The following is a 20,118-nucleotide window of genomic DNA, read 5'->3' as shown; positions in this document are numbered from 1 at the left end:
TAGCCTTCCTCCGTATTATCAGGGACAGGGTACACCGGACCCCCTTGCGGTCCAGCAGTTCTTAGCTGGGTGCCGTTAGGGCCAAGGCTCGTCTGCCCGGTCCCCCAGGGGCCTGGCTCCACACCAGACTCCCAGCCCTGCCAGATGGGCCTTGGCTCTGAGCCTGCCTTCCCCGAGAGCAGGCAGGGACATGAAGGTGACATCCTGGTGCAGGGCGGCCTGTCCGGGGAGGGTCCGGCCAGCATTGTATACTCCGAGTGATTGGGCACGCTTGGTCCATTTATGGATGGACTGATTAGCCAGCCTGGGCTGTTGTTTCAAGCAATGAGCTTCCTCCCTGCCAGGGATCATCCATATCGAGGGCCTGCCATTTGCGGAGGACCTACCCAACACAGCGAAGGCTGAGAAGCCTTGGCAGCTTGCGCTTCCCAGTGGTTCGACCAGAGCGGAAGGGGTCAGGTGGTGCCAGGTCCCGGATGACGCCTGGCAGTCCAGGCACCAGCACGCCACACCATTGCCTCCTCCACCAAGCGCATTTCCACAGCAGCTCGGAATAACTGTTCCGTAGGATGTCCCTGCTGAGCAGGCTTGCAACGCTGTGTCTTGCTCAGGCTGCGCCTCGGTACGCATCTCCCTTCGGTGGAGAAAGCTGTGCCCATCGGTGCCTATGGGACTGCACCGGTTTCCCCAGCAAGCCCCTCAAGTGGGTGGGCTTGCCTATCAGGCTCCCGAGGGGTGCAAAGGTTGGTCCGGGGCAGGCGTGTGTCTCCCAATCCCATCCTGAATGATCCTGCCAGAAGCATATGCTTGCGTCAAAGATTAAGCCATGCCCGTGTACGTTCACAGGGCTTGTACAGTGAAACTGCAAATGGCTCAATAAATCAGTTATGGTTCCTTTGATCGTTCCATCTGTTGCTTGGATGACTGTGGTAATTCTAGAGCTAATACATGCCGACGAGCGCTGACCTCCTAAGATGCACGCATTTATCAGATCAAGACCAATCCAGGCTTGCACAGCCGCTTTGGTGACTCTAGATTACCTTGGGCCAGTCGTATGTCCCTGTTATGATGATGATACATTTGGATGATACTTTCTGTGCCTACCATGGTGACGATGGGTACCAGGGAATCAGGGTTTGATTCCGGAGAGGGATCCTGAGAAATGGCCACCACATCTAAGGAATGCAGCAGGTGCACACATTACCCACTCCCGACTCGGGGAGGTAGTGACAAAAAATAACAATAACAATTCTATTGAGGTCCTGTAATTGAAATGAGTACACTTTAAATCCTTTACTATGGATCCATTGGAGGGCAAGTCTGGTGCCAGCAGCCACGGTAATTCCAGCTCTGATAGCGTATATTAAAGTATCTGCAGCTAAAAAGCTCGTAGTTGGATCTTGAAATCAAGTTGACGGTCTGGCACGAGGTGAGCTACTGCCTGTCCCAGCTCCTGCCTCTCGGCGCCCCCTTGTTCCTCTTGAATGAGCGTCTTGGGGGTTCAAAGCGTTTACTTTGAAAAAATGAGTGTGTTCAAAGCAGGCCAGTTGCCTGAATACTTCAATTAGGAATAATGGAATAGGACTTCTGTTCTTATTTGTTGATTTATGGAACTGGGGCCATGATTAAGAGGTATGGCCGGGAGCATTCGTATTGTGCTGCTAGAGGTGAAATTATTGGACTGGTGCAAGATGAACCAAAGCGATAGCATTTACCAAGAATGTTTTCATTTATCAAGAAAGTCTGAGGTGCGAAGACGATCAGGTACCTTCGTAGTTCTGATCATGAACGATGCTGACTAGCAATCCGGCAGCATTATTCCCATGACCCAGTGAGCAGCTTCTGGGAAACCGAAGTCTTTGAGTTCCTGGGGGAATATGGTTGCAAAGCTGAAACTTAAAGGAATTGACAAAAGAGCACCACCAGCAGTGGAGGCTGCGGCCTAATTTGACTCAACATGGGAAATCTCGCCTGGACAGGGAAAGAATTGACAGATTGATAGCTCTTTCTCGATTCTATGCGTGGTGGTGCATTGCCAATCTTAGTTGGTGGAGCGATTTGTCTGGTTAATTCTGATAACGAACGAGACTCCTCCATGCTAACTAGTCATGCAAACCACAGCGGTCAGCACCCAAATATGTAAACTCAGTGATCACCGACCACGTAGAATCTAATAACCTTCTCCACCAGAGCCAGTCCGGCTTTAGACCTAATTTCAGCACAGATCGCTTTACTGGAAATCTCGGAGTCCCTAAAGGAAAAACTAGATAAAGGACGTAAAGCGGTGTTAATCCTTCTTGACCTATCTGCGGCTTTTGACACCATGCCCCATGACCAACTCCTGCATAGACTGCAGGAATGCGGCCTGGGAGGCACGGTGTTCAAGTGGTTCTCCTCCTTTTTGGAGGATAGACACCAAGAGGTCTGGTCCCCACCTTTTGCTGCTCCTATCCCCCCTCTGAAAGTGGGTGTTACACAGGGTTCCATCCTGAGCCCGACACTTTTTAATCTATACGTGACCCCCCTCAGCCCCTTGGTTGAAGCATGTGACGCAAAAATAATTTCTTATGCTGACGACACACAGCTTTTGTTCACATGTGAGAAGGGCGAGGATTTAATTGAGGAAAAGATAAAAAATTGCCTGACTGGAGTCTTTACCTGGCTTATACAAGATCAACTAAAAAGCAACCCTGAGAAATCTGAAACCATCTTCTTCGTTTCTCCATCTCGGGACGAGTGGAAAAAATGGTGGTCTTCTGACATGTCACCCCCCAATCTTCAGTTTTGGCCTCCTGAGAATGCTCAGGAAATTCCTGTGTGGTACGGGAGCACACTACATCAGAAAGAGAGTCCTTCACTATGTCCCCGGCAGAACCCTAAGATCAACTTCGCAACAGCAGGGGGTCGTTCCCAAATTTTCTCGCATCCGGACCGGCAGCCGCTCGTTTAAAGTTCAGGTTGCCCGTGCTTGGAACCTTTTGCCGGTGCTGCTCAGACAGGCGCCTGATCTACTGACTTTCAGGAAACTACTTAAAACCTGGCTGTTTCAACAACATCATTAGGTCTCCTCTTCTATGTATGATGGCAACAGACTAGCCTTAGGGTTCTCTTAGCACCGGGACACTCTTTTTGAGTAGCTGTGCGGTCTATAAGTATCTCATAATATAACATAACAAGTGGCATTCAGCAAAACGAGATTGAGAAATAACAGGGCTGTGATGCCTTAGATGTCTGGGGCTGTAGGCACACTACACTAAATGGATCGGCGTGTCTACCCTTCGCCAACTAGTGCAGGTAACCTGCTGAATCACATTCGTGATAGGGATTGGGGATTGCAATTATTTCCCATGAATGAGGAATTCCCAGTAAGTACAGGCCATAAGCTTGCATTAAGTTCCTGCTTTTGTACACAACACCCATCGTTACTATCGCCGTTGGATGCTTTAGTGAGGTGCTTGGATCGGCCCTGCCCACGTTGGCAACTGCCCTGGCGGAAAGCAGAGAAGACGATCAAACTTAACTATTTAGTGAAAGTAAAAGTTGTAACAAGGTTTCCGTAGGTGAACCTGCGAAAGGATCAGTAACAGCGGAGCGGCCCGAGTGACTGATGGTGCCAGCCCGAAATCCTCTGCTGTCTCCCAGATGGAAAACACAACATAGGCACAGGGCCCGGCCCTTTCCTCATGCGCCCTGGCCTGCAGAGTGATCTGCAGCCTCTGGGGTGCTTGGGTAAAGATCGGATTTGGGGGCATGGGGTGGGCTCCTCCACCCGGGAGGAACCTACTGACGTATGTGTGAGAGACAAGGGCAGCACATCCCTTTCAGAAACAGCACAATGGAAAGCACTCCCGAGATGGAACCCATGCTCACCCAGCATGACCCCGCAGGGGGAACCAAATGGCAGTGCCTTCCTGGGCTGGAACCACTACCGGAGGACCTGCCGCCTGGGTTCGCCAGCACCCGATCCAGGCCTGACCTGGTTTTGGGTGGCAGAGGAGAGGCCCTTCTCATGTGGCAAGGCAGCCATGATAAGAAGGAGCCAGGGCCACCAGGGGTCCCATGCCTCCTCTTGGGGCACGCGTACAGGATGGGAGGGAGCCACCCAGCACCTCCGACCAGATCAGGGGATGGACTACCCCCCAGCCCGCCTGCATGGCTCAGGTTTGCCACCCTAGCCAGGGGTTCTAGACGCTGCTGGTGTCGAGTCTGGTGGCAGATTTGGTCTATGTGCTTGGCTGAGGAGCCATTGGGGTATAGCTACCATCTGTGGGATAATGACTGATTGCCTCAAAGTCTGAATACCCCCTAAACCGTAATGATAGGGCAGTGTTGTGAAATCACATTGGCTTTGGATAGCTGGGTTCTTGGGTTATCACCGTTAGTGCATGCCATGTTAGTGGGGCACCTGGTGCTAAATCATTCGTAGATGACCTGATTCTGGTTCAGGGTTTCATAAGTAGAAGATCAGCTACCATGCTGCGATCTCTTGAAAGTTATTCTCTGAGCCAAGCTTTTGTGTCCGTCCATAGGCGACTGCCTCCACAAGGACATCCCTCTTCTTCCAGGCCTGTGGAAGGGACATGGAGGGGTTGCAGGCCCATGGGAGGCCCCTCCACCACGTGAAACTCGGCACGGGGCCTCCCCCTCCCACCATGCCATGCCGGCTGCAGAGTCAAGGGCACGATCCCTTGTAGGTCAGCAGGGCGACCAGATGGCTAGAGCCCACCTCAGAGTGCATGGCCACTCTTGTCAGCAGACCACCATGTGTTTGGGGCCTGGGGCCTAAGTTGCTCTGGTCGCCCCTGGCCATATGGTCACTGGGTCGTCCCAGGCCGTCTGGTCACCAGGCTGGCCTACCAGATGGACCGGCTGGCTGGTTGACCAGATGGCCAGCTTGCGGGGCTAACTCTGACTTTTGTCTCCCCCATGAAGAGGAAAATGGGCTTCCACGTCAGGCCAGTGGGGAGAGGGAAGCCCTCAGCAGATGCCTGGGCACGGTCTCCAATGGCAACGACTGTCAATGATGTCCCATGCCACCCAGGAGGTACAATTGGCAGGCCCATAGTAAGACTTACTGTTCTCCTAAGAACAAGTTGAGCCCGGAAAATGGGAAACGGGAAGTGGCAGGCCCTGGAAGCCCACTCCCCCCTTCTCCAGCAGGGAGGGAGGCCATGCTTGCTCCCTCAGTCACAGCTCCGGTGGGGCCTGGGATCCATGCACCAGGATTGAGCTCTGCAGGGTCAAAGAGTAGGAGGGCCTGGGTCTGTGAGCCCACTAGGGCCCTGTGTTCCCTTTCCTGACCTGCGGTGTCGTAAAGGGGATGCTGCCCCTGCATGGCCGGGTTCAAAGGATCTGTGCGGGGCTCCGTCCTCTTGCATGCTGCATCGCAAGGGGCCCAGGACGGGGGTCCCGTGGGCCAGGGTGGCTTCTACTGCTTGGCTGTGTTCAGAAGCACGGACCTGTGCCCCCATCTTGCAGCTCGCCACATGTCCAAGCACCCGGGATGGGGCTAGCAGGCCCAGGGAGGCCTACCCTGCGTGGCCGGGTTCAGAAGCTCTGGTAAGTGCGCCCCCACCCTGGGCTCTGTCATCCACAGGCTTCAGAAAATCATAATCATAAAAATGTTACCTGACCTGCAGTTTGGGTAACTTAAATACACTCCATATCTTGTGCCCATTTTGGAAATACATAGGTTTCCTTTTTCACTTTTTATACTTTATCAAATTCATTGGTGTATTCCTGGAACACAATGAAAAGCCATTGCAAAGTGCAGCTTAGTTATTGTCTCTGGGTTCCTAGGGTTCTTCGAGAACCAACAAACCTCATATATCCCTGCAACCAGAAGGACCCAGGGGACATAATGGTACATTGCTTTTGAAACTATGCCTTAGTTTGAAGAAGTTACAGGTGAAAACGTAGACACAAATGGCTGTTTTTTAAACTCAATGTCAATATTTATTTATTTCAGCTGACACTTTTCATAGGAGGAAAATCTTGAAGCATCTACACATATGACCATTTGCTGAGTTCAGAATGTTGTCTACTTTCAGTTATGTATGGCCTTCCGGGATCCACCATGGGTTTCACACCCACTTCTACCACTAACTGGAAGGAGGTTGAAAGCACATAACTTAGGAAAAATGGGTAATGTCTCAGTAAAATATCAAAACTGTGTTGAAAATGTTGGTTTTCTGATCCAAGTCTGCCTGTTTCTGAAAGCTGGCAAGATAGCGATTTTAGCACCGCAAACCCTTCCTTGATGCAATTTGCAGGGGGAAAAAAAGGTTCTTTCTTCTGCAGCACATGCTTCCCAAAAAAAACACATTCTGTGTATTTTGGATAATTTCTTGGTCCCCTCCAGGGTAATCGACAAACCCTGTGTACCTTTAGAATCCCCAGGATGTTGGAAAAAATTACGTCAATTTGGCATAAATAGCTTATGTGGACAAAAATGTATGAGGGCTTAAACACGAACTACCCCAAATAGCTATAAGGTTCAAAAATTACAATGGAATAATATAAAAATTTAGAACAAAACAAATAGATTAACAAAAATCCCTTAAATTATTCAGAAATTACAAAATCCTCAAAACAATACAATCCACGGATGTAAATCTTTATGGCTTAAGGTTTTTCATACCCACTGCTTTACAGTATGAATAACTCCTGCTGGTGAAGCCAGCAGATGTTGACCACTGAGGAAGTTTTCAATCAGGACAGATAGCCTGAAGTCAGATTGAAACAGGTGTGCAACCAATTCAAGCATGACTCACAAATGTCGAACTTGTGGCTCAAATATGTTAAAGCATTCAGTGAATGGAGGGAATTAGCTGCAGTCCTTAGTGGTCAAACTACAATGCAAGGACTGGTGACACAATGCGAGAACCGATGTAGATTGAGCCAACCTTTGGTCTGGAGCTTGAAGATTTGTCCAGATTGCAGCAAGAAGTCCACAAAGTGGCAACAGCAGCTGTGGTGGGAAAGCTCTGACTGGGCGAAGGCACTTTCTTGAGGCAGTAGGGCAATGCTGGTTCAATGGTGGGAGTTTCAAATCTGTTTTAACCAAACTTAATTCAAGGGCGGTTTTCATAACTAATTTAATTTCATGTAATTCTTTTTGTTCGGTGCTTCTACAGTCAGCAACCGCTTCTGGTGTTTACTGAAAAAGGGTCCTCCAGAAGATACGTTTTCATAAAAGATGCAGGTGCAAGCATCCCAGTAGACCATGCCAGGAAAATGGCATGCCCAGCTCTGGAACCAGGCCCTGGAAGCAGATATTTAAAAACAAGAGAAAACAAACTCTTCTAATGCTGTGCTTCCAGGTAACAGAAAGTTCTCTCATAGCAGACAGGTATGTGACCACTCCCTTTTTGCCCAAGTTCCTTTTGACTTGCCAGTGGACTGTACAAGGGGTTTTCATAGGTGCACTAAATTACCATTGGTAGGTGAGACGAACTCCTTAAACGGTTTGCACACATCCCATACCCACTTTTAACTAGCAGCACAAAGACTCCAATAGCCCCACAAACTAGTTCAGCCCAGCCCACTTCACATTAATTCCAATGGATTATCGTTTTACTGTTCCAAAATTACCTGCAGAGCTCAGTAGACAGAGAGTCTTTCAGACTCCCTCTTATGAAAGACTCCTGAGCGAGCAGGTCTATTCAGTCAGACATGGATGGTCACAGTCACTTTATTTCCTACTGTCGAGAGAGTGACAGAGAGAAATAGCAGGGAGAGAGAGAGAGCGAGATATAGAGAGAGAGAGAGAGAGCGAAAGAGAGAGAGAGAGAGAGAGAGAGATAGAAGAGAGTACTATCTCATGTCTTTAAAGGAAACTGAAATATGAAATAGTACACGTTTTTAGAAATAATATATTAGAATTAATATACTTTCAACTATATACAGAACACTTACTATAAGCCCACCAAAATACACTCAGGTCAAGGCTCAGGGTCTCATCAAGCACATTCAAACTATGTCCTTATGGTGAGAAGTTGTCCTATGTCACAGTTGTACTAGAATATGATATTACACAACATTAATAAGGCCACAGGGAATCTTTCGTTTAGTTTCCCGGAAGTGTTTACTTCAGACATTTCCACATACATACAAACAAATATAAAAATAAAAATAGATATGCAGATTTGGCCCTGCTGCTGGCTAAACGTAGGTCATTGATGGGGTGGAAGACTATAAATGATCCATTAAGCAAATACTGGTGTACTGGATGGGCTTTTGCTGGAAAAACGATTTTGCATATGTGAGATGAAATGCCTCTTTGATTCCCCTAGAGTTGAGATAGTGATTGCTGCTACCTCATTTCATAAGGAATTAGATAATAAATTGAGATCTGGGATGTGATGGAAAATATTAAAACAAAAATAATTGTACATGCTTGGAATGGCCTTGAAGATTCTTGATAGTTAACCACACCAATAGTTATGAGGAAAATAAAGCAAGAAATACAGTTTGTGCCTATGTGAAATAAGTGAGTAAATCAACCTAAGCCACATTGAAAGAAACAAAGTTGATAATTGCTTATCCCATTCTGTTACTGCATAGCAATAATTCAATATGGTACCCTCTGCTCTTACAAAACCCTTGCCTGAACCAACATCTTTCTCTCAAAAGGTTGATGTAGACAGCTGGCCCTTCACTCAGTCTTGTTTTGTTGATTACATTTGTGAGAAAGTGGGTTTGACCCTGGTTTCAAGTCAAGGACTTTTTGGTTTTGGACCATGCAGTTTTTAGTTCTCTGTTGCAAGTGAGTCTCACTAACAGAGTCTGGCTACCTGTGAGCTCAGGTAAAAAGGCTTAGAGTGCTAACTGCCCGCCTTTTAAAATAATTTTTGTGGTGGAGGGAAGAGGGAATGTTCTGTAACACTTTGGTGATGCTATTGTCACTTTAAAACAATAAAGATCTTTTTTTAAAATGTGTTGCTGCGTAGCTAAGCTAAGAGGCACTGCTTTAGTTTCATGAGATCATGTCTGCACTCGTGTAAGGGGATAGCGAGTGGGATTACTGTATAACGAAGCTGGGTACCTGCACACAGGTAATTAATTGATTGTGGCCTGTAATGTTCTTGAAATTTAAGTACAACAAAAAACAAGGTGATGGATGAAATGATTCAATTACTCTCAGTCATAGGAATAGCTCTGGGCCACATCCCAGTCCATAGTTTTTACCCCACTATGCCATCTCAGTTTGGACCCATCCATATGTAAATCAGTCTAACTTTGCTCCAATAGAAACAATCCAGCTCAAACTGCTAGGCTAGGTCATCCTTGAATTGGAAATAAAGAAACCAAAGAGAGGTTTCGCCCTAATTAGGCTTGTCAGTTGGGTATAGTTTTGAGTCCAGTGGCACAGTGAGCGCAGGGCCCACATCTGTGAATACCATGTCTGGCCATACCACTTAAGGCGTCAACTGCACAACAACAAGGTGATGGATGGAATGCTTGAATTAATGTCAGCCATTGGCAATCGCCCGGGTGGCATCCCAGTCCATTGTTTTTTGCCCACCAAGCCACCTCTGTTTGGACCCAGCCATACAAAAATCAGTCTGACCCTGCTCCAATAGGAACAGTCAAGCCCAAGCTGCCAGGCTAGGTCCTCACGGAACAGGAACACAAACAACCCAAGACCGGTTTTGCCCTGATTAGATCTCATCAGTTGGATATAGCTTGATTCCAGAGGCACTGTGAGCACTGGACCTACATCTGGGCATTTACCTGAATAGTCTGACAAGACAGGTAAAGATCTCTCAAAGGCCAGATCTATTAATGTTGTTTGTTAGAGCAGTGCCACTTTGCAAATCTACTTACTTGATGCCTCATAATGGAAATTGTGAAAGGTGTATTGTAACAGTCTACTGCCACAGCTAGCAAATAAAATGGGACTAAGAATATAAAAAAGAACAAGCATTGGCAAAGCAAATAAGTCTTGCCTATGCAAGATCTATTGGCTTTCTGAATGTTTTGGAAGTTAATTTAGAAAAAAGCACAACAATGCGGTCAAAGAGATCAATACGTCAAAGAGATCAATACGTCAGGTGAGACGTATTGCCAGTGTCAATGCTTATTTTTCCTAACAGAGTCAGTGTGCAAGTATATCTGGAAATCAGAAGTCCACAAAGAACCAGATGACTGCACATTAAAAGTGGGCTTTAGCAAGACAGTGAGCACTTGTGTACACATACACACAAGTGTATTCTCCCAGCATTCCTTCTCTGTAGAACAAGACCAGTCTTGAGCTCCTAGTTCTGTGTAACAGTACTCCAGAACATCTGGTGGTACTTAAAGTGAAAATTAGACTAATCTCATTTTAACCATGTGATTAGTCGACAACCCATGCAATCTCTTAGGGTGATGAACAAATCATAACCTAAGCTTTTTATTTAACGTGTTTGCAATTCAGAACCGAATACTGCAAAAGTTGGAACCTGTCTACCCTCCTTTGACATAGAACGATAGTTGTACCTAAACCAGAATCTGCCCTCAATGTCAGATGACCAGGAAAAGTATTCCTTCTGCTCAAACTCATCCATGCTGAAATGAATACCCTAGCATTAGTAATGGGGCGGGAGGGATGAGGCAACAAGCAGTGGGGTGGGATGGATGAATGAGGCAACTGGCAAAGGAGTGGGCGAAGGAGGGACAAGGGCAACAAGCCACGGGGTAACAAGCAATGGGAGCAAGGGATTACAACAACAAGCAAAGAGGGGAGATTAGCGAGAGAGATAAAACGAAAATGTTACTTACCCTGTAAGCATTGTTTGTGGTATGTAGAGGTGTAGATTCACAATCTGTGCATATATTCACCACCTATTGTTGGGTATGGACATGTACAACTTGTGTTTTTTTTAAAGAAGTATTTTCGAGTCACAAGACCTAGTAACTCCACCTATTGCTGGTATTGCGCATGGGCATAGGTGCCATTGTAAGAATGTTTTTTCCCTCAGGGAGGGTGAGATTAGAGATGGAGTATAGAGAATATAGTAATGATGACCATTTCAGGAAAGAAAATAAAGATAAGAGAAAAAATGGATATCTGCAACAACCTCAGGCAACCGGGAAGGAGGGTGGGCGCATGTGAATCTACAGCACTACATGTCATGAAGAGCTGCTTAGAGGGTTTCCATTCACGGCATGTGTAGCTGTAGATACACATGCTGTACATATACTATAAAGCAGTACTCCCAAAAATGGTGGCGTAGCCTGAGGGCATTGCAGAAGACTGGAAAAGTATAGGTAGGACAGCCTGACCAACTCTAGCATTCAGTCTGGTCAGGACATCCTCACTATAGTGTTTAGTAAAAAGTATGAGGGATGGTCCAGGTAGCAGCTTTACACATGCCAGCTAGTGGTATATTACCCAAGAAACTATTAAGAAAGTAAAGTGCCCCAGATTAGATTTTGGGAAGCGGGATAGGGGAATAACCAAAGTAAGATCAAAAGACCCTGCCTCCCCAAAATGATTGTTTGCCATTTTCTTTCCAATGGTATACTGTTGGAGGGCTCTATTAGGAAACAGTCCTGAGAAATATCGTGATACGGAACATAGAACATATGAAATCTCACATTTATGGCGATGTTCATCCAAATGTCACCCACCTGGCAGCCTGTTGTCCAAATGTCACCCACCTGGCAGCCTGTTGGGGCAGATTGTTGGAACTGTTTTGACAAAAATAATAGTCTTTTATATGGAGGATTGAGGTTAGGGATCAATAGTGCGTTTTGAAGTGTTACTCACAGTTTTCCATAATATGATGCAATCTGGAGCCTGGTCTCACAAGTAGTTAATTTTGAATCCCTGTCATGGTTATTAAGAGAGAAATAATATTGATAACTACGTTTGGATAAAATATTTAATATATAGGAACTTAGTGATTATATGATTAGTGACTTAGTGTCAATTTGAAAAAGAAAACATATTTTTTGTTAGACACTGTTGATGTACATATGTCTAAAAGATTTTATGGTATGGTATGAATAGGGATGTGTGAGGTATGAATGAATGGTTTTTTTCTTAAGAAGAGGGGTGACTCTGTGTAATAAGGGGAGACAGTGGTGAAATTGTATATTGTATTTTGTACAAAATAAGAATGATTGTAACTAAAAAAAGACATCTAATTGAATTGTGATAATGAAATTTTGTCTTAATAAATGAAACTTTATTTTATATATATATATATATATATATATACATATATATATGTGTATATATATATATATATAGAGAGAGAGATCTTTATAGTTATTCTGTTTGTTCAAAGTATGACACTATTAAATGGCGATATAGCAATTCATTAAATTTTGGTGAGGAGGGATCTTTTGGTCTCTCTTTGAATATCAGCCAAGAAAGCCATAAAAGCCCCTTTCTTCTGACTGGAATGAGGTCTGGGAGGAATTGGTAGGGTTGTTTTAGCTTTGGCATAACAAGTCTGTATGCACTTGACCAGCCAATGTGCAATACTTGCCTTGGAAAGAGCACGTCCCTTCTATGGCTTGGTGTAGGGCACAAATAGCTGTTGTTTCTTATGGAAAGGTTTTGTCCTGTCTATATAATGCATTAACATTCTTTTGACATCTAGAGTGTGCAGAGCATATTCTGCTACAGTCTGTGGGTGTGGACAGAAGACTGGCAGCTCAATTGCCTGGTTAAAGTGGGAGCTAGAAACTACATTAGAACAACTCTATCCTAATGTACCTCGAAGAAAGGTTCTTCCAAAGTAAGAGCGTGTATTTCACTTACTCGTCTTAGGGAAGCGATGACTACAAGAAAAGCCACCTTTCAGGACAAGAATTGCAGTGGGCAAGTGTGAAGTGGTTCAAAAGGAGTGCCCATGAGTCTATTGAGGACTATGTTAAGGTTCCAGGCAGAAGCAAGAGGCGTCAGGGTGGAATGACCCTTTTGAGGCCTTCCATGAACGCCTCAATGACTGGTATTCTAAATAATGAAAGATGTTGCCTATTCCGTATGTAGGCAGCTACAGCACCCAGGTGTAAATGTATAGAAGTGTAGGCGAGGCCACACTTCTGCAAGTGACGGAGGTAATAGATGATGTCTTGTACAGACACTGTGAGAGGATTGATAGTCTTAGGGAAACAATAGAGAACAAAACGTTTCCAACAGGCTCTGTAAAAGGCCCTGGTAATAGACCTATATTCACAAAAAATACTCTAGATAACCACTTGATGGTAGGTGGTGCTAATGAACCCAAGAGAGGGGTCAGAAAGACTGAGGGGAAAAGGAAATATTAAACACTCTCTAACAGAAGGTTGTGCCTAACCCAACCATGATTGTGGGGAATTTTTTTTTTTTCTTTTAGTTACCCTCACACACCCTAGTGGTGTCATGCTTCATCATTGGGTCACCCCGACCCCTAAAAGTCAGGGTGGGCTCAACCACAGTGTTGGGAGCTCTTATAATATGTAAATGACAGAGGGGGTTTAAATAAAATACCTCAGGCAGATCCCCAGTTTCCCTTTATTATTGGTTCTGTCTGGGTAATTAAAATGATTTAAAAATGCGTCTTTACTGGAGTTTTATGGTCCTAAGACCCTAGTGCCTGGTAGTAGACCTGCATGCCTTTTCGGGAATAGACATACATTCTTATGGTAGGTTAGGGTAACCAATCTCAATCTATGCCATAAGCTGAGAAGGGCCAGAGCCTACTCTCTGGAGACCCTGTTATGGGCCGACATTTAGCTCCAGTGGGCCAGCCAGGTTCGCTATCTGTTTTTAAATGATTGTGTGCAGCAACTGTCCGCAAATTAACTGTGGAACCTAAATTCAAGTCAAACGGCTTTTAAATTAAGTATTAAGAAACATATCCATCTTTGTTCCTATCACGCAGACAGAGCAACCCTAGCCAAACACAAGCACGCATGGACAGTTACTAATTTACTCGACCCGGCCTCTCCCTCCTCATATCTTGTTTGTACATACTCTCGGCACTCGAAACTAAGATTCATGACTCTCAAACTGGATGAGATGCTTTTTTGAAATATTTAGCCCGCTGGCGCCATTCAACAGAAGAAACCAAAGGCAGGGGCTGCGGCATGTCCGATGAATCCTTGAAGCATGTACTGTGGATCTGACCAGTGATGATGGGCACACTTAAATCAAGCCTCAGGACTGAGAGGAACAAACTAGGAGTCGAAATATCCATCTTGCATCTAAAAGGTTCAGGTCCCAAGGTGGCCTCCCATGAAGTCCAGCCTGACAGACAACTAGCTGCTACATCCAAGCCCAGGCTCCTTTTCAGAACTGTTGGATATAAACATATTGCTGCAATCCTTAGATGGCTTTTGAAAAATTATTGGAATTTTAGGCATATAACCCGTTTTTATACTATAGTCTGACAATTCTTAACATGGACTGTTTCCCCACATCGACAACTAATGGCAAATGTTCTGTTCCCTCTCAGATTCATTTATTGCAATTGTAATGCTGCTAGTACCATAAGGCACTTGAACATTAGCTTGATATTTTACGTATTTATCTAAAATGTGTTTTTATCACCAGTGATCTATTTTCCAATATGGATTTTCTTTTCTTGCACAGTTGTAAAAGTTTTAAAAAACTATATACAATAAAATAATGATTAGATATTATTCAGGTAGGTTAAGGTAAACAAACTCCAGGACCTCAGGAACCATTTTATATCGCAAGTTTGAGCTGCTGAGGGTTGAGGTGTCTGAAAGTGCTATTATTTTGTGGGAGAAGATCCAGCCTGTTGGGGAGCTTCTCGTGTGGAACTAGAGAGAGTTCTAGCAGTGTGGAATACCAAGGCTGCTGTGCTCAGGTTAGTGCCACTAAGATGAGCATAAGGGATGTCTGTCTGAGCCTCCTGACCACAAATGGAAGAAGTGAGAGAGGTGGAAAAGGGTAGGCAAATATCCATTACCAACTCATCCATAGTGCATTGCCCATGGACAGTGGGTGTGGTAGTCTGGCAATGAAGTTTTGGCATTTGGCATTTTTGGCAGCGGCGAACAGATCTGTCTGCGGGAACCCCTGGTGCTGAAAGTAGGGCCTGAGGGTGGACTTGTCGGTGTGACCTGCTGAACAGGCCTGCCAGATTGTTGTCTCCCCCCCTGGAATGTATTGAATGAGTAAATGTTATCTGTGATGTATCGCCCACCGCCAGATGCTCTGGGCTACACTGGACAACTGTGTTGAATATGTTACCCCTTGTTTCTGTAAGTAGAACATGACAGTCGTTTACATACCATGAAAGGAGAATTCCTATGAACACACTGCTCCAGTGCGTATTATGGTGCTGAGCTGATGGTTCTGTCTGTCTTGGGGCCCCTTGATTGTGTGTGACCCGGCATATTACTGAGTCTTGACACACCGCATATTATCGGCATTTTGATATTAGGACATAGCTGCTTACAAATGTTTTATATTATATACAAAGTGAGTCATCTGTCCTGTTTCCAGTTACATATAGCACACTGGTTATTTGCATTTGCCACAGATATAATGGCGCTTTATGGATGATGACTCAGAAGTCCATTGTACTGGACGAAACGCATTGGCTAGTCTACTCTACATGTTGCATGTTATGTTCATATCAATTTGTGATTAAAAACAAATAAAAAAAGAGGATTTGAAGAATACAACTCTGGATACAGACCTTGAAATTTGTTTTACTGTTTATGCAGTGGTGCACCAATTGCTCTTTTATGTTCAACAATGGCAGTTGTGTTGTCCATGCATAACAGGACTGCTTTGCCTCGGATGAGAGGGTGAAAAGCACGGTGAGTGAGCTGGATGGCCAGCAGCTCCTGGTGACTGATGTGAAAATTTTGTTGGGCAGGGGTCCACTGACCTTGAACATTGAGATGACTGAGATAGGCTCCCCAACCTGTGAGTAAGGTGTCTGTGGTGATGGTCTTTTGCAGAACTGGGTCCAGGAAGGGCTGCCCGTTGCAGGTTGTTTATGTTCCACCACTGCAGGGAATAATGTGTACAGACCCAAACAAACATTAGGTCCTCTAGATGACCCACAGCTTGAGACCACTGTACCACTAGGTACTCCTGTATTGGGCGCATGTGGAGCCTGCCATGAGGGACTATAACTATGCAAAAGGCCATCATGCCTAATTAATGCATCATAGTTCTGTTTGTCACCTGACAATTTGGCTGAAAAAGAGGTAGCATGTTTTAGAAGGCTTGTACTCTTGCTGGACTGGGGAAGCTTTTCCCACATGCACATAAAGCACAGCCCCAAGGAAAGGCTGTACTTGAAGCGACTGGAGGTGAGATTTGGTCAGATTGATGGTGAAGCTCAGACTGTGTAAGGTGTGTATTGTGGTCTGGGTGTGCGGTAGGCAGAGTTGGTGAATGGCGCTCTTGATTGTGGTAACCCCCACAACCTTAGGTATCTCCGATGTGCTGGGTGGATGGGTATGTGGAAGTAGGCATCCTTCAGATCTAGGTAAGTCATGAGGTCACCTTTCTGCAGTAATGGTATGACATCCTATACATTCACCCTGTAAAAGTGCTCTGACAGAATGTACTTATTGAGAGGCCTGTGATCTAAGATGGGCCTGAGACAGCCATCCTTCTTAGCAATAAGAAAGTAAATGGAATATACACCCATTAAGTGGTGTTGCAGTGGAACCGGCTCTATGGACCCTTTGTCGAGGGGAGACCCTGCGCTTCGTCATGAAGAAGTTGCAAAATGTTCTTCAGATAGTTTGTGTTGGCAAGGTTTTTTTTTGTTGGTGGTGTTTGTGTGAGTTCCAGACAATACACCTCCTGTATGATATCTAGAACCCAACAGTGTGAAGTGATTTCTGCCCAGCCAGGTAGAAACCCCTGTAATCTTCCCCTAACAGGTGTTGTGTTATTGGGGGAAATCGAAGAACATCACTGTTTGGGGGGGCTGTCCTTTTGGGGCTGCGCACTTGCCTCTACTTGCCTCCATGTATCCACCATTGAAATAACCCCACGAGGGGGATTGTTGCATCTAGTGAAGGTGGTTTCTGGCAATGTACTGCACTCACAAAACCATGCAACTCACTCTGAATTCACAAGAGCACTCCTCTCACCCAGCAGTTATACAAAGTGTTCGCTCTGCAATCACCCAGGCACACCACTCACCCTGCTCTGACAGACCTCTTATGCCGCACTCCTACATCTCTCACCCACCACAGGCATTTTATACAGCATCCTATACAATCACCCTGCCATCACCCACCTGGACACTCACCCTGCACTAACATTGCTAACCCTGCATGCCAGAGACCGCTCACCCTGAACTCAGACACTGCTCACAGACTTTTCTCGCAGCACTGACATGCATACCACCCAGCACAATTAATCTTTAGCCCTGAACTCATAGTCCACAATACACTTCTCACTCGGAACTCACACACCATTCATGCTGACAGTTTACCTTCCTGGCAGACGTCTTTCACCTGGCACATGTCTCTCACCGGCGTGCACACCTCTCACACTACATATTCAGCACTCAACCTGCACACACAAACTCACCTTGCACTCCTAGACTAGTCACATATCACTCTACTGCATAGACAACCACTTACTTTACACACAGACTGCTAATCATGCTCCTAAATTCAGCTTATCCTACACACACAACTTAGCTTGTACAATCTTACACCCATAACTCTACATACACAGCTCACCCCGCTTACTCATCCACCACAAACCCTGGTAAACAAATCTCGCTACTCAAGAAGAAGAACTTATAGTTAGCTACCCCTCAGCCCTTGCTCTACGTTATCTGATGTGCCCCCTCATAATGACCGGCCTCTGCAACATCACCATGCTACTAACCCATGAGGGAATTGCGGTGCTGCGGGTTGCTGCCTTACTTCTTGGGTATGCTTGCGAGTATTCTTGGATATGGGAGGGATTGTTTATGGAGTTCAAATTTTTCACTGTCTCCAGAGCGAGGGCAGGCGACTATTGGTACCAACTCTCCCACAGGAACTGTGGCACCCGTTTGGGGTGTGCTTGTGCACAAGGGCGGGTTCCTCACCACGCTGACGGCCCCAGGGGGTCAGGGAACTCACTGCTGAACTCCGTTCGGAGCAGCCACTTGTCCCCACAAGGACGCTAAGAGGCTGATGAAATTGCCCCCCAGGCCCCGGACTCACTGCAAAAAACACTGACACTGCCTGCAGGCAAAGAGTGCGACGCACCACAAGGACAGCGTGCCCCAGAGGGAGAACCGTTTAAAATCCACCCGGGAGGCCCGAGATCACCATGCTGCCCAGGAAACACCGGTATACTGATGGGAGAGGGGGGACCGGGACGCGGTCCGCCCCCAGTGGCGACATGGAAGGCCCCATGATAGAACATCCCCCACGCCAAGGGAGACCTAAAAAGGTGAGCATGTCAGCGGATGAAGCTATGATTGACAGGTAGCTAATGTACACAACAATGTTTTTGTTATCTCTTTCCGAAGTACACAAGCAGGACACAGATAGCTAATACAGGAAGGTGCTTCATGTTACTTTGCTACAAAACACTTAACATGTGAAGCAGTAAGGGCACCAAAGAAGAAAGCAAGGGCGGTTTTTTAACAATTCCTAATTGTGACACATAGGAAACCATTATGGCTGCTATCAGTACTGAAATTAACTTACAGAGTGAATAAAAGTTTACTCAATTTATTAACGAGCCTCAACCCAAACCTGCTAATGCTTTAGCTATCTACTGGTTAGAATAATAAAATGAGAAGGAATGAGCCCTTACCTGCCGCTCAGTCTCGGAGGCCATGTCTGTGTCCAGGGGAAAGCGAACGCACGCCATGCGCGCGTTCAGGGAGCTGAGACGTATGCGTGCACATCTCCTGTCCTGCGCACGTTGAGGGAGCCGAGCCCACGCACATCTGCTGTCCCTTGCGCTAACGCTGCCAGCCGTGCACAAGGGACATGTCCTGTCCCCCTTCGCCTACCAAACCGACAACAATGGGTCTCGCCAAGGCGAGCAGCGCATGCGCTGCTTCGCTAGGCGAGACCTAAAAAAGGACCTCTATGCAAGTGTATCTAGCAGAAGGACACCAATAAAGAAATCAATCACTACTTGGTACATGTTCCATCATAGGGACCAGAACATAAAGAGAAGAAAGAGAAACCGGCAGGCGCTGACCAATGAGAACTTAAGAGATGAGGGTGACAATGAAGCCAACCAATTGTAAGTAATGAGACATGAGAGAGAAGATGAAGTCAACCAATGGTAAGTAATGGGTGGGCTCTAAGCCTACTTTAAGTTTTCTTCCTTTTTTTTTGTTAACAAAAGAACTTGCAAACGACAGTGCATGGGCTGTCCCTTACGAAATCTAACATTTCCACAACAATAAAAGGATCTGCACACTAATAAGAGCTGACGGCACAGTCAAACAATAAAAATGCACATCTATTCCTCACACTTCCTCATCCATCACACCACCAAGCGCTACATCCCATAATATAATAACGGCACCTTGATGGTCAATATGCATGATAAGGAAACACTTTCCATAAAGAATCAGAGCAAAGACCACACCTTTGCAACCACACCCTAAACTGTGTAGTGTGCTATCCGTGTGGGTAAGCACTTCCTCGCCCCACATAGGGACATTAAGCAAAACAAATGCTACAATACAATACTATGCAGCGACCTTAAGCAGCCAGCTTACGGTGCCACCACAAGGGGATACCAGACTGTATTTACAGGCCTCGGGCATGGTCCTGTTGCAAGAGGACGAGGATGGCAAAATATAATTTGGCATCTGGTTCAATAAATCCTTGCATTGGAGCTGCTGGAGGGATAAGGTCAAAACCTGAACCAAACCACTCAAAGCTTCAAATTGTTTATGCTGAGATTGTCAAGGCACATTTAGAGGTGCAATACTTTGTAAAGGAATGTGAAAATTCAATCTCACCTCACAATTTTGCTCTATCCGTTTGGGTTTTGTGGATTTTGGAATAGTAACAACCCCATTCTGGAAAAAAAGGAAAACAAATGTGTATGTTACTTTACTGTACATGTTTGAAACTACATCTAATGACCATCAGTTACAAAGTATCTCTGAAGCACTCCTCAGTCACAAAACGGAAATTTATTTTCAAATTTTGAGACGTTTT

The 20,118-nt window shown here is 45.7% G+C and overlaps 1 protein-coding gene and 1 pseudogene across 3 annotated transcripts in view; one reads left to right on the top strand and one right to left on the bottom strand.

Annotated features, from left to right (window-relative positions):
• Positions 1 to 20,118, bottom strand: part of LOC146834519 (putative oxidoreductase ZK1290.5) — a 690,790-nt gene that overhangs the window by 159,570 nt on the left and 511,102 nt on the right. For all 3 annotated transcript variants that reach the window (XR_014960632.1, XM_085601909.1, XM_085601908.1), the window contains exon 6: positions 19,917 to 19,976. Coding sequence is in view for 2 of the 3 variants with exons in the window: in XM_085601909.1 (XP_085458035.1) it covers positions 19,917 to 19,976 (60 nt within the window). In the remaining variant the exon portion in view is untranslated. The remainder of the gene's footprint in view (positions 1 to 19,916; positions 19,977 to 20,118) is intronic.
• On the top strand, positions 778 to 3,583 carry LOC146834520 (18S ribosomal RNA; annotated as a pseudogene).

This window comes from Triturus cristatus, chromosome 4_2 (assembly GCF_964204655.1).
Source record: "Triturus cristatus chromosome 4_2, aTriCri1.1, whole genome shotgun sequence".
NCBI lineage: Eukaryota > Metazoa > Chordata > Amphibia > Caudata > Salamandridae > Triturus > Triturus cristatus.
Note: the sequence above shows the minus strand (reverse complement) of the source record. Positions and strands in the feature narration are given on the sequence as shown.